The sequence below is a fragment of the Colius striatus genome, chromosome 8 (genome assembly GCF_028858725.1).
Source record: "Colius striatus isolate bColStr4 chromosome 8, bColStr4.1.hap1, whole genome shotgun sequence".
Taxonomy (NCBI): Eukaryota; Metazoa; Chordata; class Aves; order Coliiformes; family Coliidae; genus Colius; species Colius striatus.
This window is the reverse complement of record NC_084766.1, coordinates 3889852-3913622: the sequence shown is the minus strand read 5'-3', so window position 1 is coordinate 3913622 and position 23771 is coordinate 3889852. Positions and strand designations below refer to the sequence as shown.

At 38.6% G+C, this 23771-nt stretch overlaps 1 protein-coding gene across 3 annotated transcripts in view; it reads left to right on the top strand.

The window, feature by feature from the left end:
- The window catches only part of KCNMA1 (potassium calcium-activated channel subfamily M alpha 1), a 445131-nt gene extending 439973 nt beyond the window's left edge, over window positions 1-5158 (top strand). For all 3 annotated transcript variants that reach the window (XM_062000705.1, XM_062000701.1, XM_062000702.1), the window contains one exon: window positions 5007-5158. In XM_062000705.1, the coding sequence (XP_061856689.1) occupies window positions 5007-5158 (152 nt within the window). The remainder of the gene's footprint in view (window positions 1-5006) is intronic.
- Window positions 5159-23771: the final 18613 nt, after the last annotated feature.

Genomic DNA, 23771 nt, shown 5'->3' with positions numbered 1-23771 from the left:
GAAGAGGAATAAGGATGTAAATCCGAATTCTTCAGATCGTATTGAAGTGTAATTCTCCTTCATCTTCTGTCTTGCAGTTGGAAATGTTAAAGTTTGGACTTTCAGTTATACGATCTGCGATTTTCACTGCTACCTGTAGTCAAATGGATCAAACAGTTTATTACAGTGGTCAATGTTTTCTGATATGGATATACTAAGGAAACTGGGAGATTGGTCATTACAGGTAGAGGAATGAACCTGCTTTAGCAGAGGGGTTGGACTAAATGATCTCTAAAGGTCCCTTCCAACCCTTACCATTCTGTGGTTCTGTGTAATATTTAAATCAACTATGTTTTGTTGTGAAGTCTTTTTGTATTGAAAAGTAACAGAAAATATCCTGTTTGTTCAGAAACCTATCCCAAGTCAAACAGTAAATATTCTGGTTAGTTTTTAAGAGTGGAAAAGCAGCACCAGTGTCAAGAGATGACAATTTAGAGCTTGGAGGCCCTGTTACTTATAGCAGTCCCCGCATGGTTTCAACAGTGGAAACTAAGTTCTTAGTAACTTTATCTGAGCATTGACACAAAACCGTATCTAGCAAACCTGCAGGTTCTTCACATGGTTCCCACTGACCTAAACTGTCATAGTCAGGCATTTTGCAGTGAAATCCCCATTGTCAAAAGTCAGAATTTTGCTAGTTTAAAAAATCACCAAGAGCAAGTCTAGAATAGCATTTTTGTCCCAAAACTTCAGTTGCCTTGGAGCAAACTTAGGACCTTGGAAAGTAAGAATAGTTTCTTCCCTCTCTCCCTGCAAATTACTTACTGCCTGATACATGTGAAATATTCACTTGCCAAACAAAGAAATGCCGAGCAGGTGGGTGGAGAATCTTTCATTACTTTTTCTTTTTGTCATAAAGGAAGAGATTGCATGGAGAATTTTCAGCTTAGCTCTAAATAAGCTGCCTGTGTGGAGGGGGAAGGCACACAAACACATACATACAGACTGATTTGAAACTGCAAGGGTCAAGAAAGAAAACAGAAAACCCAAAGCATTTAAAACAATTGGAAGGGGACCTGAGATTATGGTGGGAATAAGATTTGTGTCATGTTTAACTAGTAGTTTCTTTACCTCTGTTCAGAAGAGAGGGTGTTTCACAGTGACATTTATTAAAATGCGATTACTCAGTCTGGACTTAATGACACAAATCTTAAAGCACCAGAACCATAAATCTGTTTGAGAGACCTGCTAAAGTCTTACACAGGCTTGAGAAAGCTGTATTTTGATCATTTTACTGTAATGATTTACATTTTTGTATGCTTCAGAAAACAGTCTTATGCAAAATATTACCTCTTTATTTGTAATAAGGGCATGAAGCCTATAGGACCTTCAGGGATGCACTGGGATGCTGATTAATAGCCCATTGCAAACACAGGTGTTTGAGAGGAAAGGAAATGTTTCCTGCTTTCTGATACATGAAGTTCCAACACCTCTCAGGTTATGCTGTCAAAAACAAAGCTGTCAAATAGTGTAGGGAGATTATAGACTCTCTTGAACAGCTCTTAAAAAATATCTCATTCGAGTGGAGAAACAGGTATGGTAAAGATCAATATGCATATGTCAAACAAACTGGACAGGATAAAGAACAACAACAACAACAAAAGGTTGGTGAATTTAACAATATATAAAGACTTAAGTTCTTTTTTGGACTGATTTAAAGTAACAAGACAGTAGCTTGTTAAAGATACACATAAAAATCTATGCTAAGACTTTGGAAGACATACTAAAGTCAGACTATAAGTATGACAAAAAAGATGGAGAAGTGTGTAAGAGGTTCAGGAAGGATGTTAGTAACTGGGAGCAGGATATCTTAGTGGCCAAGAGTAAAGATGAGGAGTGTCAAGCTCAAATTTCAAAGGTAAGTGTATAGGTCGACAAACTTTCACAGGAGATTCATCAGTATGTGGTCAAAGACAAGTTCAACAGCAGAAAAGGAGCAGGGAGGGTGTAAAGCTGAGTGCAAGGATTTGATGCTGGATTTGAGATGACAATGGATCAAGGTTTCAGTGCTGGCAAAAAAAGCTCAATTTGAACAGCAAATGAAATTGGAATCTACGCTTTTCTTCATTTATTATTTCTTTTATGTATTTATTACCTGACAGGTAAAGGCAAACAGCTCCCTGGATATGAGTTTTATTGTAAAGATTAAGATATAAATGCTTGCCTTGTTTTGAAAAGTCTAGGGGAAGCAGTGGTTTACACTGGCTGCTGAGATACACAGTGCAATTCATTCCTTAGCTCTCACACAGTTCTCCCCTTTCCTCCTACAAGATTAACTTGCACCAAAAGTTCTCTTTCCAAGGAAAGTTTGTGCACCATATATTAAAAAAGAAGGTAGAGATAAAAATTCACAGTGCTTAACTTGCCTCAGAATCATTTTAAACACAAACCATTAGAAAACTGTTAGTTTGAAATTGTTTATGTGATCTTGCAAGGCTTTTAAAAGATGATAACCATCACACTTTACACCTCTCTGAAAGGTTAGTTTAATCGTAGATCACATAAAATTGGTTTCCACAAATGCATAATGGTTCATGTGTCACACTTGAACTAAATGGTTTTTTAAATGGAGCTGAAATTATTTTGATGTGTACACATTCCCAGATATACTTTTTCCCCCCCCTTTTCCACAACCTTTCTTAAACCAGCCCCCATCAGGAACCATTCCCTTAAAGTCTCATTAATAATTCAGATGTTCTGATGACTTTAAAAGATCTATGGAATTGAGGCTTGGGTTTTCTTTCTTTTTTTTCCCTTTCTCTTTCTCTCTTTTTTTCTAAACTGCTTGACAAAAAGATAAATGAATGTAGAAAGAAGCAGTAGGAGTCTGGCAAGCTGTAGATCATCTCTGAACAGATTGTAACTTTATCATTCTGTCAGGAAGAATAATTTAAAGCACTTAATCAGTTAGCTTCAGTGTGCAGGATGTAACATTATGAATTCCTATCGTCCAATCTGTTCAAATCAAAGGGAACTTAATTATAATAGGTAAGAGAGAGAGAGAAAGAGAGATGGGAGATTGAACATTGTTCAACTTTAAGGGGACAGCAAAGTATTTACCGTGATGGCAAATGAGTAGGATGGTATAAAAAAGAAGCAAAATACCTTCTAGAAAAATACAAGGAAAAAAAAATACAGTTGCTTTGCCTTCAGTAATAAGCCACAAATGTTTAATGTTATTCCTTTTTTTCCCCCCAAATTACAGCTTTTAAAAAGCACAAGCACAGGTGATAATACATAGTTCTAAAACTGGATTAAAAGTTCATGAGTTTGGGGTTTGGTATTGGTGAGTGGGATGTTGCATGGAGATGCTTAAAATCCATGTCAAATATGTGTTTGTTTAAATCTCATATTCACAAAAGTGCCTGAGAAGTCCAGTAGTTCTGGAAAAATCAATCAACTTCTTTAGAGGTCCTAAATAGGAAACTAGTTGCTTATTTTTATGCATTTATGCCTAGATCTTTGTCCTGTTTTTCTTCCCGGTCTTCCAGATTCTAGTTTGTGCTTCAGCCCCCCAGCTTTTGTGCTTGATCTTTGGCTTTCCAAGGTGGACTTTGATTTGCTTAATTTTATTTATTTACTTTAAATGAGCCTTCCTTCCACTCCTGCCTTGATTCCAGCCCAGATACAGCAGCATTTCAGTGGTAAGCAACAGTGGCAGTTTGTATTACGCAAGTGAGACACAGAAGCTTCTGAAGCATTTTGGGTTCCCCATTGGAATGTAATACTTCTGTATTACATACATGTGATGTGCCCCAGCTGCAGAACCCTGGCTTCAGAACCATTTGTGCCCATTGCTCTTCACAACCACCTTTGGAATTTGTGGAAGGAGGGAAAGAATGGACACCTCTGTTCAAAAGTCATGTCAAAGCACAAACACCTAATGGCCATAAGCCAGGAGGTTCCATCTTTGAATAGAGCTGTCTCATACAATTGCACACCTTTAATTACAAAATGACAGCAGTAGTTGCTTTCTAAGGGACTTAAGAAAATTCTTTTTGTTGTTTGGGGGTTTTTTTGTGAATTTTAAGAGGTTTTTGTCCACATATTGTGGACATCATAAGTAGCTAGGGAATGGCTGCAATGCTACAGCCTCTCAGCATCCTCGCTCCCAACCCACTCTAAATCGATACCATAAAATTCCTCCCATGATCATGGAAACAGACACTGTCCAAAGGCAGAAAAGAAGGAACAGCTTCCCCTTCAATCTTCCTCAGGCCCTTGTTTCCTTTGCCTTGGTGTTCAGGATTAACTTGAGCAGTCATCTGCAGCATCAGGTGTGTCCCATACCCCTTCTCAAACTGGAGATTTGAGCAGTGCACAAGCAGCCAGTTTGCTAAGCAGCAATCTAACAGCCACACCGGGCAGGAACACAGACATCTGACAGCATGAGTGCGAGCCCTACTTATTCTAGCACCAACTAACTGAAACAGGATCTTCATTACAAGTCTCCTACATGATTTCTGAATCAGCAGTAGTAGAACACCCTGAGATTGAAATGGTTCAGAGAAGCCTCTGGCTTTAGGTGCTCCACTGCGTATGGACTCACACGCTCTTTTCTGCATTACCCTTATCCCAGTTGCTCTCCCTGGCTTCTCACTTTAGCCTTTTATTTGTACCACTTTTTCAAGAGATTAATTACAGGGTGTTCATCTGAGCATGGAAAAAAAAGAAGAGCTCTGTTACATTCACCAAGCAAATGAGCATATTGACAGATTTCTTTAGCTTCTACTATCAAATCTGCAAATGTGTCATCCTCCTTTCATGACAAGTATTTTCAGAGGTATTAATCCAATGCACAGCTTTAAATCACCTTCTATTGATTGCCTTTTCTCTATAAACTTTACTGACTGCTCCCCTCTCCTTTTTTTCTTTTTGTTAAGGTGTTTATGTGTCTATGCGCTTCACTAATTAAAACTCTCGTTTTCCCTCCTTATTCTGTCTCTACCCATTTTGCTCCTTAGCAGAAAAGAAATGGTTTACAGATGAGCCGGATAATGCCTACCCCAGAAACATTCAAATCAAGCCCATGAGCACTCACATGGCCAATCAGATCAATCAATACAAATCGACAAGCAGCTTGATACCACCAATCAGAGAAGTTGAAGATGAATGTTGACTCCTTCGAGGCCAGAACTTATTTTTTTAAAGCCTGACAAACTTCATGAATGGTGATGTGACATTTTATTCCTCCTCCTTACATGCTGAACCACTGATGGAGAAGTTAAGAAGGGCAAGCTTAATGGGAAAAAAATACAGTAGACAGATCTTTCTTTGTCTGCCTTTAATATTGCTTCCACGTATTTTGGAAACGACTTCATTTATAAATGAACATAGTCTAAACTAGTCATGTATAGCCTCTAGCATTTTAAATTATTTTTATTTATTAGAAAAAAATATCTATTTTTTCTTTTTTTTCTTTCATTGTCAAGTATTTTCCCTTAAAAAAAAAAAGGAAACCACAACACCAAAAGCTGCATTTGTGGCCAGACTCCTAAGTAACAAAAACATAACCAACAAACCTCAGTCTTTGGCTTAGAGGAGAATGATGGTCACAGTTCTAAGGATGTGTAATTAAGGGAGACAAATGATATATTTACAAAAAGGAAGAAGAAGAAAAATAAAAGGTCCAACTTGTATTTTAGTAAATCAAAAAAAAAAGAAGAAAAAAAAAAGAACAGATCACCAAAATGTTTCTTTACTGAAGGATGTGTATTTTGTTCAGCATCGACACCAGCTCTTAATAAACTGAACTTATTTATTTTCAAAGTCGAAAGTCATATTTTTGTACACATAACATTCTTTGTTTTATTACCATGTATGGATCACCTTAATTGCCAGTAATGTTAAGGTCCAATACCTCCCCACTACCTCCCTAGACTGGGCTCCTCCTGCTCCCCAGTATACACACTCCCCTACATAGAGAAGCCCAGAACCTACACACGAGTGTCTGAACATCCCTACCCTAAAGCAAGGGATGTGTAGATGAAGTGCTTATAGGCAGCACTTGCCATAAACAGCAAATCTGGCAATTCCATGCCGCTCCCATTAGCCATCAGCAGTTGCTAATTGTTTCAGGAAGGCAAGCTTGGCAGCTCCTTTCCTTTTGCCATGGATCACAGTGCTTTAATCTAGCGTGCATAAATCGTGCATGAAATCGTAACTTCTAAACCTTCTCATCTACATGTTTTGTTGGTTTCTTACTTCAGAAGTGCTGATGGCCTTGCATCAATCCCTTGTTTATTTGATTCAGATTCTTCCTGATATGTATAAAGGTTTAGCTCCAAATATTTGCACTTTGGTGAGTGCTCATAGCTTGGTAAAAGCAACTCTGACTCTCCTTACGATGAGTTCAGAGTGGAATAAACACTGGTTTGCCCTCAGCTCTATAATCTCACAACATTTGTTTCTCAGTTAATTCCTGCATCAAAGAATATCATCTTATTTTAGCAGTGGCTTTTAAGTTTTTCACTCTGCTAGGACACCACACATAGAAGTACAGTAAGAACCAAATCTAAATAAAAGAGAAATGAATGTATTTCTTATGATAACTTACAAAAGGCCTTTGATGGGTGCCTTTTGTGTCAGCAGTTTCACAAAGTTGCCAACAAGCTTTATAGCTGTCAGACAAAAAAAAATGTGATGTTTCATATCTGTGCTGCAGTATCTACCCACCCAAGCATTTAATGTTCTAAATGATTTAGTTAATTCTATCTCAAATTAGCAGCATCTGACACAATTGTGTGGAAAAAAACCAAAAATACAAAGCAGAAAAGGCTGTGCTAATAAGGATTAAACCAAAAACATAGGACCCAGTCATCAGGAAAAGCAGATTTGTCATTGTGCAAGTTAACTTTAGGCTTTGTAATTTTGCAGAGTTGTAAAACACCACAATAAAACATACTGTGGTACTTTTGTCATTAGAAAAATATCAGTGACTCAAACAAACACACAAAGCAGATGGATTTCTTGTGAAAACGATGATGTCCACTATATAATCCAACATTTAAGCTAAACTATCTCAGCTTTAATGTTTGTTCACTGGCTGCAGTACAAATATAACCATACTAACACCTAATAGGCTTTATTCTGGAGTGACTTCTTGGACTGTGACTACTTTGTTGTTACATCTCGTAGACTAGCTATTTAAAGACAATAACTACAATTGTTAATACAGTATCTGTAAAATTGGATTGTTTAAAATATTTCACTCTCCTACAAAGTAACAAAACAATTTAAGCAGGGGTTTTTTTTCATTATTAATTATTCAGACCGTGATTAACCCATTTCACAGTCCCCCCCAAACAGAAGATGATTCTGGTGAGTTCTTCCAATCTCTGCTACTTCAGCTAGTGACACAATCTACATCCAGTTTCTGCATTGGGTCTTGTTAAGCCTTTACTTTGAAGTCAGTGCTCCTTTTTCATTTATGAACTGCATTCCTATTATAACCAGAGTGAAAAAAGCTGGTCCTGAGTACAGGAGAATTCCTCCAATTTGTGTTCAACCTCACCAAGCACATGTGCATTTAAAGGTTTTTCTTTAAGGGCATTCAACATTCTTACCTAGTCTACAAACTGCCATTTCTGAGTGCCCTTCCTTCAGAAGTGAGTGTTCACTGAAAAAAAACAACCCAACAAACCATACTAATGAATCAAATACAGCACTCCTATGTAGCTAAGGTATGTATATCTGTCTGTCCAGTTGTTTGTCACGCCTAAAACCAACATCTGGATATAAATAAAAGACATGATCTGAATAGACTCCTGTCCTCTCCCAGCACAGAGTTCCTTATTTAATGACAGACAGAAAACCGCCTATAGAGAATGAGCAAGACAGAGAGAAACAGGTATAGCCATGGTTTTGCAGATCCCATTTGTAGAAAACCTAAGATCAATTTCTTACTCCTTTTTCTGATGCTTAAAGAAAGACACAGGGCTGACTCCTGGCAATTATTAGTTGTAGGAACCTTGTTGGAGTTCATTGACATTCAGCCATTAAAGACTGTATTAAGGCCAGCACCAATATTTGGGTATATGAAGTTACATCAAGGCAAGTGGCTGGGAAAGGGGCCTAAGTGACAGCTGACAGATCACATGATGACTGATGTAGAAATAAGTAAGTTTTTGATCTTTATGAATATTTTTTAAAACTTCTTTCTCAAAAGACAACAAAAGGCAAAAAAAAAAAAAACTCTCCATCAAAACAACTAAACAAATCTCAGATGTTTAATTAATTGCATGCACAGCCTAAACAATCTTTTTTTGGTAACTAACTTGTGTTGGATGGTTTTCCATATAGTATCTCTAAATATACATATGTATGTGTGGATACACTATATATATATATATATATATATATATATATGAGAGTGTACAAGTATTTGATACACAGGATACACAGTCATCACAAGAAGGTGGTCATTATTTTTTTTGAGGCTGGGGTCAAGAAAGACACAAAGAAGAAAACAATGTGTGACTTACAGGCTGGAGAAATTATACCTGCTGTTTCCTCCTGATTTGACCAAAAAACACAGCCGTTCCTGTTTGCTAGTTACATTAGCAAAGCACTAACAGCACACTACAGAAACCTCTCTCAGTGCTGAAGCAGGAGTGTGCTCCTGGCACCTCCTCATGCAAGTCTCCTGGCTCTCTCTGGCTTATGGCCATTTAGTGTGGCCCATCAGCACTGAGGCTAAAGGATAAAACTGTCCTCCAATGGGATGTTGTTTGTGTAGCAAGTGCCAAGCACAGCAAAAGTTAAGATGTGAAGAAAAGAAGATAGAGTCTAAATACTCACTTTAAGGCCCCAAGTGACTGTCTTACTGTTGCTTATAAGATGATAAGTATATGATGTATTAAGAGGAAGAAAACAAAGAATACAAACATCTCAAAAGCTTTCCAACAGTCCTCTCTATTTGAACAGCTCTTCTTCCATGTGAGCGTGGAAGGCCAAACATAGAAAAGACAAACCCCATGACATGATCATTCTTCATCAACTTACAAGCTGTTGTAGCAGTCAGGGCTGTACAGGTTTAGCCAGACTAAACACAGGGAGTTTTTTATCTCCTGTTTTTCAAATTTTAAAGAAAGAAAGAAGACATCCAATGACTTGAGTGGCATGGAAATGAAAATGTAATGGCCCTCAGCCAAATGCAGAAAAGGCAAAAGGTAGTTTGCATGTAATATATGAGCAACTGTAGTATTCTAGGTTGCTGGGTAGTGGCTCTTGTTGGGATTTTTGGTCAGTGTAAGGAAGATTTGCATTTCCTGAACTCCTCACTGAATAGGAGAAGGGGAAAGTATAATACTGTGTCATCAGCCAGAGAGGACTGGGTGTTTTTGTTGAGGTTTGTCTGGGGGAGAGTGTGTATGTGTGTAAACTACATCTAGTAACTATTGCAATAATTGGATGCATAAATTAATGCATGGCAAAAAAGCAATAATTTACAAGTGGGAAATTGTGTATGTTTTCGTTGCTTGGTCACTCACTAGTGAATTCATAAACGTGTCAGCAACTGCCCCGTTCTAGCTGACTCACATGAGCTCCAAGTTTTAAACACAGAGCAAGCACTTAAATAGTTTTTGGTGTTTTTTTTTTTTCAAGCACCAGATTTCTAAGGGCTCCTGGATCATAAAGTCTTTGAAATGAACACATAGTGAGGTTATATGTGTGTGTGGTGTTTGCTTTTAAAGCTGCTCTTGTGCTTCAGCACTGAAAGAAGTGTGTGTGTGTCTCACCTTTCATTTCTAGTTTTAATTGTGCTTTAACAAAATAATAATAACCAAGTGTGTGAAAAAGAACAAAGTGAAAACATGAATCCTTTCTAGTGGATTGGCCTGGGAGTATCTGTCAAAAGTTGAAAAATTCAGGAAGAAGAGGTGTTCTTTATAGTCTCTCTTTTGTTTTCTTCTCCCTACCCTCTGAACCACCAATATCCCAAACATATGAACAAGTACTTTAGGAGGAAAAAAAAATCTATTAATTCTAAAAGTGTTGAAACAATCCCAGGGGATCCAGTTTTTAAAAATTCATTTATATATGCACACCTGCTACTCAGTCAGCAGGCACAACACTTGTGCTTTTGTAGGGAGCACAGGTACAGCCCTCATCTAAAATAACCAAAGGAATGGAGTAGCTGTTCAGCTGTGGCCACTGCCTAGGATGGTACATAGGCTGTAGCACTGACAATTCTGCCCCAACATTGATCAAAGGTTTATTTAGATAAGCAATGTATCTATTCTGCACAGATATTCTCTGCTATAGAACACGCAGCCTCATTGAAACTGTATAATCTGCAATGTGCAGTAGTCTATATAACAAAGCAAATCCCACTGAATTTAATAGGTAGGACTGCTGGTCTAATATATCTGTCTTCTGTACTGGTGTAATACTGTTAGCTGTCAAAATGAGAAGGGGTAGGGGGGTGACTCTGGGTTTAATCTAGAACAATAGCTAACTTAAGCTAAACACAGTAATGCTGCATCTAATTAGAACCTTAGTGAGTTGTTTGAAAGCTTCTTACTGCTTCAGTCAATGCATTTTAGAAGAGATCTTTATAATTAAAAAGAAAAACCCTACAACACAATGTAGTTGGTTGAATATGTGCAATAGAAACTAAAAATAAGGCATATGAGCTCTTTGTTGACCAGATGATAACTAATAGGAAGCACATGAAAAGGTCAGCAGATGTTATCTCAAGATTTCCTGAAGCAGCAGTTAGAAATGATGCTTCTGCCATGATACAGCTTGGGACACACTGGCTTAGCCAATGCAAATCATCTAACCTCCGTCCAAAACAAGGAGAAAAGTTGCTGTAACTTTAACTTTTGCATTTCTGTAGAGCTCAAAGCTGGTGGGTTTTTTTGTTTGCTCTTCAGAATAAACACACACATGCAAACATATATATACAATATATTTTTGATGGCTACATGTGTCTATTTGGTTATAATTTGGGAGTGGGAATTGGGGGTTGGGGTAAAATGGGAACCAGCTATCATCTGAACTTTTAAGTTCATCAAGAAAAAGGAGTATGACTTCATCATTTTAATTTTTACCATTATGGTTTGGTTAGAGAGAACAGATGCTGGTGCTCAGAAATGATCTACCTGACTTTGTCATATGTAATATCCAGTGATAAATATATTGTCCTGTAAAAAGGGTTTGTACATAACTTGTACATGGTTTCATTTTGTATTTTTCTCAGATTAAAATTTATGTATTTGTGTTCTAAAAGAAGGAGAGATTGCTGTGTTTTCTTTTTCACTCTTCAAGACAAGCTGTGTCCCTTCAAGTTGTGCAACATATTTCACTCAGTCGTGAATAATACTTCATTCACAAAAGCAATGCTGTTAATACTTCCATCTAAGACTAACCCAGCTGCCTTTCTCTCCTGCTCACTCTTCAGGATCAGCCCCTCCCTAATAATAATTAGCATCAATTGCTTTGCAGGATGCTGTGAGGGCTCTTAGGTGAATAATCCTACAGCAACAACAAACTTCACCCTAACACCAGTTACATAGTCAAGCAAAACGATCATCTGGTATAATTTAGCTACTTTAGTTGGTTGAACAGAGCATCTCGTGTTACCTTTACCTCCATTAGGTCAGGTTATAATGGGTTTATAATTTTGCTAAGCAGATCAGAGGTTTTCTAATCATCTCTCATGACAGGTACATTTAAAAGTTGTTTGCGAGATTTGGACCATGCTACTTCTATTGCAGTGCATTAACTAGGTATAATCCTACATGCAACTATATGTTTTTAAGACAAACTTAGTCTCCATTTGAAGTCTATAAGATTGGATGCAACATCAGCACAACGCTTTTTAATCAACCACAGTATGATAAACCTTGTTTGATTCTGAGTCATGGAAAGAAGAGCAGCAGAGCCCTGTAAAAGACTCGAAAGCATTGAAAACACCCCCAAAAGTACAGATAGTTAATTGATAACATAAAGAACCTGGTTTAAAATGGATACCTTGTTTTTTTCTAAGCAAATATAGTGGGTTTGGGGGAAAAAAAAGGATGAACAACAGTTTTTGCTCAGGACAGTGGAGAACTGTGTAACAAACTGACTCAGCACCAACATCAGTGAAGCAAACTGTTCAAGCCCTCACTGAACACACCTCTCAAAACCATCCTTAGACACTCTCACTGGGGAAGGGAGTTTGTGTACCATGCTATCTGTCAAGAAAAGTTCAATGGAAGGACTACTCACATTAGCAGATCTGCACCAAGATGGATACTGCATCTGCTTTAGAAGTTACTCCTCAATCTCAGCCCTTCATGGTGTCAGGCTCTAACTAGTAAGCTTAGCTTTTAATTACTGAAGGAGAATGGTTTCTAGGAAGTTAGGGACAGCCACATGAGTCACTAGGAACAGGTGACTTCATTTTAAGATAGGAAGATAACTCTTTACCACGGGTTTAGTCAATTATCTAATCCCCACACAAGTATCCAAATCACAGAAAAGGTATTTATCCCCACATGGTGATCTATCAATATAAGTGTGAGCATTTGGAGTCAGAGTCCTCAGGTTGGGCTACCATATAGTCTTCCATGCTGATGAATCCTTTCTTGAGAAGCAGCATTTTACAGAATCAAATCTAAGCACACTATCAAATTATTTCAACTCATGGACTAGGAAACCTGAAAGGAAAAGAGGAGATGCCAAGGTATGTAGACAATGACAGCTGATGATAGAACTGAAGAGGTTTAGCCAGGAGGAGATTTGGAGCTGAGAAAATGTTTGGGTAGCTGATTGTAGTTTGCATGGATAGTAATTGGAAGAAAAAAATCCTTTTAAATTCACTGATTGCTTCATCATCTGTCTTCCCTTGCAGTGTTAGATCAGTTTCTGTAAGGCTACATCATCACTTTAGGTTCTGCAGATGATTTCTTGTACTTGGACTCTTTCCAAAGTATTTGCAGGGAATAACATAGCACCAAGGGATGAAACTCCTTACAGCTAATTGTTCAACTTGTTGTTGCTGGACTTTCAAGAAACAGTTCTCTTAATGTGTGCTTGAATGCCTGCAGGGTGTTTTCTAGGGTAATCAGCAGGCTGGGCTTTGTAATGCTGCTTTGACACCTCAAATCTCACTGAAAAGCATTGCTCTGCCCAGGATGAAACCAAATTGCTTGCTGGTGCAGAAATTCCAAGTACAGGATTATTTCCCTTCTAGTTTATATTCTTTAAGCCAGTTACAAGCCTCACACCCTTTGCTTGCAACTAACAGATCAAAGCTATCTCCATTAACAATGTGAAGATCTATCCTGGTTATAAACTGTGCTTTTCATACACTGTTGTTAGAAACATTGAAGATACACCTGGAGGGTCCTTTCAGAATGAAAAGGGTCAGGCTATAACATGTTTAACTTCAAAATGTCTTTCTGGTGCAAATAGTACCAAGTACTAGCAGCAAACAAGCTTTGTCTTATCCCCTACAAGACATAGTTGTATGTGTTGTGTGTGTTAGTTTTAATATCTGCTACCACTAGGACATGAAGACCAATGACCAGAGAAGCCCTCTACAAAATAGGATCTTTTCCACCTGGAAGAAAGGGATGTAAACTTCCCTCCCATTGCCCCTTTCAAACTTTGTGATGTACTACACAGTGACCACTCCTAATGTGTTGGCTGGGCTGCCCCAGTCCCCTCCAAAACAAATAAGAAAGTTCTTGCAGCCATGATAATAACTGTATCTGCAGTATGATTTGCATAGTTATTAGCTGGAAGTTGTGGGGTTTTTTTTCTCTATAGAGTCCCATGTAATCAATTCAATGCTGTTGAAGGCTGTGGGATCAGCTCATCATCCTCCAGCAGTTCTCTCATTAATTCAGCTCTGACCTAGAGGCCTATTCCTAGTGGGACTGAGACTCTCCAGCCAGTTAAATCACCTGTCCCTTGGCTGTAAACGCTGTGAGGATATAATTATGAGGATTAGAGTAAGACCATTAATTTAGAGCAAAAATAATACTGTCTGTATGTCTTTGAAGATTTAAATTCTCCAGACTGAGTAGCATAATCCTGGTAAAGCTTATGTTGTTGGATGTGACCTAGTCTCACTGAGCCTGCTCCAAACTGTGGTTGCTTTCCATGGACTCTGCCATAGTCTCATTTCATAATACTTTTAGTGTGCCTGGTAAGCCTTTGGAGCACATTCATCCCAGCAAACAGCAGTTATTTAACATAAACTGCCTTTTGAAAATGATAATCAATCTACAAAGGGAGATGGGATATCTGAGACACTTGAGTTTGGGTGGAAGAAATCTATGCCACATGCTCTGTGATCCCTTTATGGGAGACCTGTTCTGATGTAGTGTCATGAAAGACCTTTTTGTAAGGTGAATGGCTTGAAGCCACCTTCTCTTACAGCTCACCTGTTCAGGAAAACATAATTGAAGCACAGAAGATGAGCTTGTCTTCTAACAAATGTTTCTTGCCCTTAGAAACCTATGATACCTCTGTACTTCCCACACCTCTGTTCCTCAAACTTTGTGCTTTAGAATTATTTGCTCAGAATCCTTCCATATGAAAAGAAACTCCTTTCTAATGTACATCCTCTAGCAATGTACTTATTCTCTTGCTATACATCCACTGACTTTTTCTGGGACTTTTTTTCTGGTCAGATAAAAACACTGGATGATAAAATATAGCCTTTTATCTTGCTCTGTTACCTTACACACTAAAAAGGTAGTTTCACTTCCCTTTTTCTTGATCACATTGTTTATTTAAAGGATTCATGCTTGCATGCTCCTGTTCCCTTTTCTTCATCACAGACATATAATCATCCAAGGAATCAATATCTATACATTCCAATGGGAATTTTGGACTAGCTCTTTATGCTTGTCTTTATTTCAGGGGAGCCTCACAGTATAAATCCACTTAAGAACTCAGCCTGTGGGGCATAGCTGAAGGAACAAATCTGTATTCCATGTTTAACTTAAAGCTAACCTGAAATTTAATTACCTGGAATCTGCTGCTATTTATTTGAAGAAATTAGATTTCACATGTTCTGCAGACTAAAGGAAAAAAACCCAAAGTTGTAAACCTCCCAGCTCATGAGATTAACAAACTGTTCAAGACAGTTAAGGAAGGGGTGAGAGAAGGAGGCAGCATATGGAAATAGCATTAGCAAGGGGTGTGTTGGGAGAACAGAGAGCAAATGGCCAAACATTAAAAACAGAAAAGTGCTATCTCTGAAAGGGAAATGAACTAAAAGCACAAAGAGAGGGGGCGACAACGCAAAAGAGTTCAAGATTAGTGCAGAATGATCAGGCCCAAAGTAATGAGCTTTTTGTCAGGCTCTAAAATCGACAGATCTACCATGTGCTTCAGTGAACTGTGGTTTCTTTCCATAGCAAGGAGGATGACTTTTTATCAGATGTGTCACTTGGTGAAATAATTGCCAGCAATAATGGTTGCAGTAGCAGCATACTCAGAGCACAATTTATCCATGTCTGTTCTATCTTTCAACTTCAAAGCTTCTACTGCCTCACAGATCACATCAAAATGACACCTCTGTCATTAATGACAGTGGTCTAATGCAAGACAGAGAAGTCAAATCACTTGTCTGGATAGGCAGAATGCTCTCATACAGAAACTGGGCATGTACATGGGTCCTGACATTCACGTTCAGAGTTGTGTTTGTGGGGAAGAGGGTGGGTTTGACATACAGATTTATTCATATTTGAAACAAGCTGATTTTAAAAAGCATAAAATTCACTAGAATTAGAGAGGAGGGAGGACAACAGTATCATGCAGAGATTTAACGAATGCAAAGTGAACAGCCTGCACCTAGGAAATTTCCCTTTGCACAGTCTACAGCCAGTGTCTGAGGTCAGAGATGGGAGTTGTCTTTAAAGAAAGAAAAAAAAGCAGAGAGACAAACAAGTCAAAGACAAAAGCACCCTAAAATACACATACTGTCCTTATAGGCAAACCCACATTGTGTGTGGATGTAGTAACAAACCAAGCTGCTGTGAAGCCCCTCCTGGTGGTCATCGGTCACAGAAAGAAACAAGCCAGCAAACTGCAATTCTTACAAAAAGAGAGGAGTTGTCTGTTTGTATTCTGGTGCTGTTTGGGAAATTACCATAGAACAATAAATCTCTAAGCATGAAAAATATTTCTAGTGCTTTCACTGTATACATAAACACACGTGCAACCAAAGCAGTGGCAGGGACACCATTTGTTTGGGTTTCATTAAGATGTGTAGTTAAAAGCCTTATAAAAAGGGCCCATTTCTCACTTTAGTGATTAAACTTATTGCCTGAGGGTTAAGTAATGCTTCAGAGGAAAAATGGGATTTAGGAATACTGTCATATTTTCCCAACTTTTCCAATGGATGGGTGCTTGGGTGGAGGGCTGACACCTCACCACACTGCATGCTTACACAGTGCTTTATTGAAAAAATAGACAATGCAGCTAAATAACTATCTCTCACCTCCCTCCCCTCCCAAAATACAACTCTCTTTCTTTTGTGGGAAAAGAAAGTCTGATTATTTTTAACAGATTCTTCAGTTATTATTGCTATGGTGAACATGGTGAAGAGGACTTAGTTAAAAGATTAACTGAAAAGAAGTTGAAAAGAGTTTCCAACCTCTGTTTTTCAGTTAAAATGTTTGGATGGTGAAAAGGAAACATCAGAGCCATTAGCAGTGTACTGCCATTGGACTAGTACATATACTTTGTTTTGTGTGTTGCTGGCTTTCTTATTTAGTGGTTGTAGGCATATTTGAGCAGCCTAACATGAAAATCAGTGCTGTGCATCAGATTCTGCACCTGGGCTAGGGGACCATAATGCTTCCAAGAAACTGGGACGTGGGTTAGGGAATCTTACAGAGGTTGTGTGCATTTCAGTGCATTGCATTGCAAAGTTTCTTTGCTTTGTTGCTTGGGGCGTTTTTATCTTAAGGTGTCACAGGTAGGAGATGATAAAATGATGGACATGCCTCCAGTTCCCAATACCCTCCTCAGTCCTGGAAACAAATTTGAAGCAGTATTCAGTACTTGATCTCTGATTACTAGGTAAAGCAGAACAAGGTGAACCATATTTATGTATATATACTTGTGGATATTCATATAATACAAAATTAGTATGTCATTTCCCAAAAACTATCAAACATCAAGGGTTGTTTGATACAGGAAAGACAGAAACTAGCAATTGAAAAGGTAATTGTTGGGCCCTGGAGTGGGAACTGTTAGCATCTGAAACTGTTAGAGTCACTTTCAGCAGAAGTTACTGAAGTTAGGGACCATTGTATGTAAGCAGATGAAATGATGAAGCTTAGAGTGTGATGAGAGGAGAGAAGGAAGACATGGAACAATGGCAGCTCACTTGTTAGGCCTTGCTTTGGGAGAAGAAGAAGGGAATTGTGGGTGTTTGTTTTGTGGGCTTTTTTTAAAGGAAATAAGGATTAAATAAATACAAAGTCTGTAGCTGGGAAGCTGGTGAGATAAATAGCAACAGTGAGCTTAGGGTGAGGTCATCTTTGAAATGTAGCTATATATAAAGAAAACTGGACATAAGCTGAGGATGCAGATGAAACAGTCACTCTGGCAGCATGCATTCATATTGTATAGTACCTTGTGTAGTCCTAGTGACACAACTTAGTTCTTTGTTGGCTTGCCACTTTCTAGACCAGTTTGCAGCTGTAGGACATATTAAAGGGATTGTTGTTTAATACTCCTACTTTCAAGCCAATTTCTTCATGCAATAATTTTTGTGAAGCCTTCATTTTACATTCTGTTTGTGTTTAGTTGACACCTTTTGTATTATTTCCATGACCACAGATGCTTTCTTCCCACTCCCAGAAGACCAGTTTCACTCATGCTACTGTGTAAAAGTTGGAATCAGATTTTTGCTCTACGTGTAAACTCCCCTCTACCAGAAATAGCTCCCAGTTGCACTCTGAAAGGTGAGCAGGTTGCTGCAGTTGTCATGACCATTATTTTCCTGTCAATCAGCAAGAATTTTGGGGGATTTTTCTTTTCCTCTAACTGACCTACAATTGTAACAGAAGGAGATTATTTTGGCTTTCCTTTTGTTTTGTTACTTTATTTATTTCTCTTTTTTCCCCCCTAAGTTGACTTGCTTTCCATCCTCACTTTTTCATAACTATTTTTGTCAGGAATGAGTAGCAAAGCAGGCAACTGGAGTTGCAATACAGGTCTTTCATAGACATTTCATGAAACCACAGAGTGGTAATGCTTTTGCTCTGACCCAGAATGCAGAATCAGGCAAGTCCTTCTTTCCCTCTAGTGTCTGACATCATATTGCTCAGAACCAATTTAAGGATTTCCATACAGGCCTGCTGGGAAACACCCCTGAACAAATACTGTCTCCAAGGAAGTACAAAATCCCTTGGAATTCACCATAAAGACCTGCCCCTCCTGTGCTAATTGTCACCAGGCAGATTGAGCCTGGGACAAGAAGCCACACATAAAAGCACTAGGTAAAGATCTTAAATGATTTTATCTTCAGCTTAATTTATTAAGGCGGCCCTGATAACCTAAAACCTCTGTTTTCTCACAGGTCAGGGATGACACTGGATGTTTCTCCCACCTACCCTATCAGGTAGATCTCTTCCACGTAGTGAATGTTGTTTAAGGCCAAAGCAATAATTTGCCTCTGTTTGGTGGCTCATGGTCACAGTTTCTAATTTAACCTTCATACACTCCCCACACTGACACAGTATTGCTGTAACATTCACCCAGTTTCAACTGGGTTGTGCTGGCCAGTTCATTCCAATACCAGCTCTCACACTGTTTGTGAAATTGTGGTGGTTTTCCATCCATTGTTAGGATTCTGTGTAAACATGTAGCAGCAAACTTCGAGAAAAAAATGTCTTTCCTTCCACCTCCAGAAATGATTGTCCTGTTTGTTTATATATAAGTAATATAAAATGTATGCATTTTCTTTTAATACAGAAAAGCTTTTACTTGTATAGACAATGCCAAAAATCCAATTGCAGGTTTTCTATACATTTTCAGCATGAAGTTCTCTGGATAATGATTACCTTAAAATGCCCTACAGTTTTAATGCACAAAAATTGCTTTCCAGAGGAGAGAAATAATCAACAGGACTGCCATTTTTTCCTCATTAAAATTCATAACATTCTGGCTAAACCTCTCTAACAAATGCAAAAAACCTCAATGTCTTGAGAGAGGCATTGTAACAATGTGTAAAAGCATTTAGAGCCTTGTACACAGAAATTTCCAGTTGGTAGTCCCAAGTACTTCTCTCTCAAGCACCCTCAAATACAGCAAAGGAGGAACTAGGCCCACATCTAAAACTTTGTGAGTGTCTGAGACTGTGTGACCCTTAGGGCAGAATTCAGATCGTTGCAGGACTCCTTACACAGAGTCTTGGGGGTTTCTTTTGTGTCACCATTTGACTGGACTTCAGCAGTTTCTGTGCTGAAATTTTTATCCTTGTGCACGCAGAGCCTCACTCTTGTAGAATAAAATGGAGATTTAATGACCCATCATCCTTTTGACTGTGAGTTCAGTTTCCTTGTAGGTCAGGAAATTCTGTACAGACTACACATCAGAGGTGGCTGAGGTGAAATTGTCTCCCTGCATATTCAACCCTTATTTATACTCACTGCCTTTCCAGTGTTTCTTCAAGCATTAAATGCCGAGTTTTGTTCAAAGGTCTCAGCTGATGAAACAAGTGTGTTTTTTATCTATTTCATGTTCTGGGTTACATTTGTATTAAGAGACCACTATGCAAGGGGAAAAAAACCCAACTAAGAGGTAAGTTCTTCACTTTGCAGTAGTAAGCAGAGAAATGTTTTTCTCCTCACGATGACTTTGTAAGAAGAAATACTTCTAAAACCTCTGCCCCCTAATTATCCAAGGACCTTAACTTAAAAATGCTTTTAGAAAAGTGCAAAGATATAATAGTCCCAAGATGCATCTGCCCCACAGTTCCATTTTCTGCCATACAAACGTTTGGGAGCTTATCATTGAAGCCACATTAGTCTTGATTTAAGGTCTTTTGACACATTATTACAGCACACTGCCATCGCTTCACACCTGCCATTCTGTCAGTCAGAAGAGAGGGAGGGGAAACAATTTTGATGTCAATCAACAAATCCTTTGGGAGGTGTAACCTGTTAAGACATATTACCCTTTGCCCATTGCGATTTACAGGCTTTGAATTTAAAGGACATATGCCAGAAATAATTAAAGACTAATCTTTATTGTCCTCGCTTATGAATGAAGGCATTTAGCACCACCAGCACATTTATTTTGTCCAGAAGAAGAAAGAGAAAGGGGAGCTGAGTGTGGTACCAGTACACTTTCCATTTCTATTAATCAGTTATTCTGGCTGGATGATAAAATAATTGCCCTCACAGAGCAAAGCTGATTCCAGCACCATGTAAGGTGTGTAACATTGTCTTTGCATGAAGACAGTATCTTAAAAATAGAAACAATGACATTGAATCCTTGGGGAAAAAAATCACCTAGCAAAATAGTAAGAAAAAAGAATTCTGTGCCACACATTTTAGTGGCTACAAAACCCCACTCTCAGATCAGAGAATTACAACTCACACGGGCATGGATTTGAATCACCTGGCAACTATTCTCTTGTAATTTACTCTGAGGCATCAAAGGAATGATGTCAACCTCAAAATCTGAATTTAGGAGCTAAATCCTGAGCTGAAGTAGGCCTTTTTTTTGTTTGTTTTATTTCCTAAGCTAGGTTTTCAGAATGACACAGAAGAGAAGCATTTACACAGCCTGCTTGTTACTGGTCACAACTCATCTCTGGAAGGAACATCTTGTCCTTAGACTGACCTTAGAGCTATGAGCTAAAGGAAATAGCTACAAAACGAGAATAGCTATGGAGTAAATAAAACAAGAGGCAGAGATTATATAGCCCAGAGAGGGATAGAATAAAAAAAAGCATTATATTGTAATTTTTTTTGCAATATTGCACTGTATACACACATACAGCTTGTTTGGGTTAGAAATGGGATGGAACTGTGGAAGCTCTGACTTGCAGTTGCCAAGACATGTTACTGAGTCACTATTGGAAAGAACAGTTTTGCTGGATAATCTGAAAAAACTTGAGGCACATTGTTCAACAGGCAAACTTGAAGTCATTAACTCATCTTCACTGAACTAGAGCAAGAGATAGTTCTTTCCTCTAAGGAAACAGGCTCCTTACATCTTCTTCCTGCCTTACCTCCCTCATTATACACACACATACACTGGAAGAGACAAGGTGGAGTTAGGGAGAAGAAAACAATCTCTCTCAACTGTGCCACGGACCTTTAGGGACTAATCCATCTCCCTTCCTAGAGAAGGAAATACAACATGGCATGTTCTTCTGATAGATAGTGTGGGTATTGAGATCACACTGGTGATTAAGAGACACAGAGCACTCTCAATTTGTTTTCATAAATGATTTTCATCAGGAGGGTGGAGAATCACACATGGAGAAAAGCATTTTGTGCACATTAGCTTATTAACTTGATCTGAGTGAATGGAAGGGCTAAATTCTTTTTAGTTGGTGACAGTGAGAAAGCTGTGCAGTAGAAACCAGTAACTTTCTGTTTCCAGAAATATGGGAATCATCTTACATGTGAAAGACTATGCCCTCACAGCTCTCAATTTAAAAAGATACTCTAAGGAGGGTGGGAAGTTGAAGGACAGGGAAGCAGGAATGAGAGGCGAATTTTGATTTACTATTTTACACAGAAAGAGAACAGTTGCTTCCTCAGCATCTGTCTCACCTCTTTTTTAAATATACCATCTGTCTGACTCTGCTTCTTTTCACATTTTTGTGGTTTCTGGGCACCTGTAGCTGTTATATTTCCCCACATCTGTTCTACTTCCTATCCTCTCATGAGGTGGCTCAGACGTGGTCGTATCAGCCATTCCTTCTGCCTCAGATTTAAGTTGCTGTGGTATTCATGAACTTAACCTACTACATCAGCAACTGTCCCTTGACTATAAGCTATAGTAGAAGGGAATAATAGTATACCAGTTTTTACATAAGCTGCCAAGACTTTCTACAGCAGGCCAGAATTGCTGATTTCAAGAGACATCAGCACTCACAACCACTCACAAACCAGAAGTCGAATAACTTTACCTAATACAAGTGCAAAATCCTATAAGCAGCGTCTTGTCTCATGTTTTGTGGTAATAATAACATAAAGAAGCTGTGGTAGCTGATGTCTAATTTTGCTTTTACTTTCATAGGCATAAAGCAACACTGGAAGTGGAGTAAAGCAGGTAGAAAATATGATTTGAATCAGTTTCCTAGTCTGAAGCTGGTCAGAGCAGAACCTTGTCAGGCTGGAAGACTGTCGAACATGCTATGACATTTAATCAACTGTTTGACTACAGGCTCACCTCTAGTGTCTGTGGTGAAGTGAACATGATTCCCCTCATCTTGCTTCACATCACACATCACTTTTCAGGGCACTGTTGTAGAAAGCTGGGTTATAGCCTTTTTTTTCCCCCCCCTCTAAGAGGAACACAGTAACAGAGGTCAGCTATAGTCATGAATTTTATGAAAGGTTTGCTGGGAAACCACATTAAATGGCAACATCAGTCCATACATCAGCTCTGCAGTGCTCTTATTCCAAGGCTCTGCAGCTGAATGATTTGCAATGTACTTGCATTTCATGGCCATCATTTTCAAGCAGTGTCATTTGCCTTGGTATCACACACTTCAGCTGCACTAGATTCCACCCAGCTATTCATGATAAATTCCCTTCAAGAAAAAAACCAACTTCACCAGAAACACACTCCCAGGATCCCCAAACTCCAATCTTAGGAAGCCTTGGGTATAAAACCAGGCACAGGCACTTCAAAGTTCAATAGTGTCTAGAAAGGAAAAGCTGAGAACAAAGTTACTGTCCCAAGATTTAGAACTAAACCTTGGATTCAGAAGTGAAACAGGACAATTTTCTTGTATGGGCTGTTTGGACAACCCATCCTTCATTTAAAGCAGCAGAACAAGTATTTGTGACTCTGAACACCGATCACTCCAAAAAGCTCTATCACTGTCCCAACCCACAGAAACATATACTTTAGGCAAACAAGCAAACACCATCTAGTTTTATTACTTCCAGTGTACAAATTTCCAGATCAGAGGCCCACTACATCCATGTGGGCATAAACCAGGCTAGATCTAGCAGGGCTCATCCTGTGTTCAGCTGGTGCTTTGATCCTAATGTTACCATTTATGATACAGAAGCATTCAATTAATACGGCTGAGGTCAACAGGATGAGATTAAAGCATAAGATGAGGCCTGTATCATCAATAAGGCTAACACAATGTTTTTGAAAGAAAATCAACATAAGGGGAGAACAGAGCAAGAACAGAGAGCTATATTTTTAAACACAACCTTATACAAAGAGTCTCAAATCTGATCTGTATCCTAGCCATGGATCAAGAAATATCAAGAAAGGATCAGCTGACCGCTTTGACACTTTTGGTAAAGGTTGAGACCAAGTTGAATCCAATTGTATAGTTTCAGCCAAAACCAAAGGAACTTGCCCAGGAAATTTTAGTGCATTATAGCATTTCCCAGATGAAAACCTTTCAAGTCATACTAAAAGCCCAGTGGTTGACTGATGATGTTTGACAGGCACTCAAAAAAACAGTTCTTATTGTCAGTTCAATGCTTAAAGGAGAGGATTCCTCATTAGAAAGTGGCCACCAGAGTAATTTCTACCTGTGGTACTTGTTAGGACACAGCTAG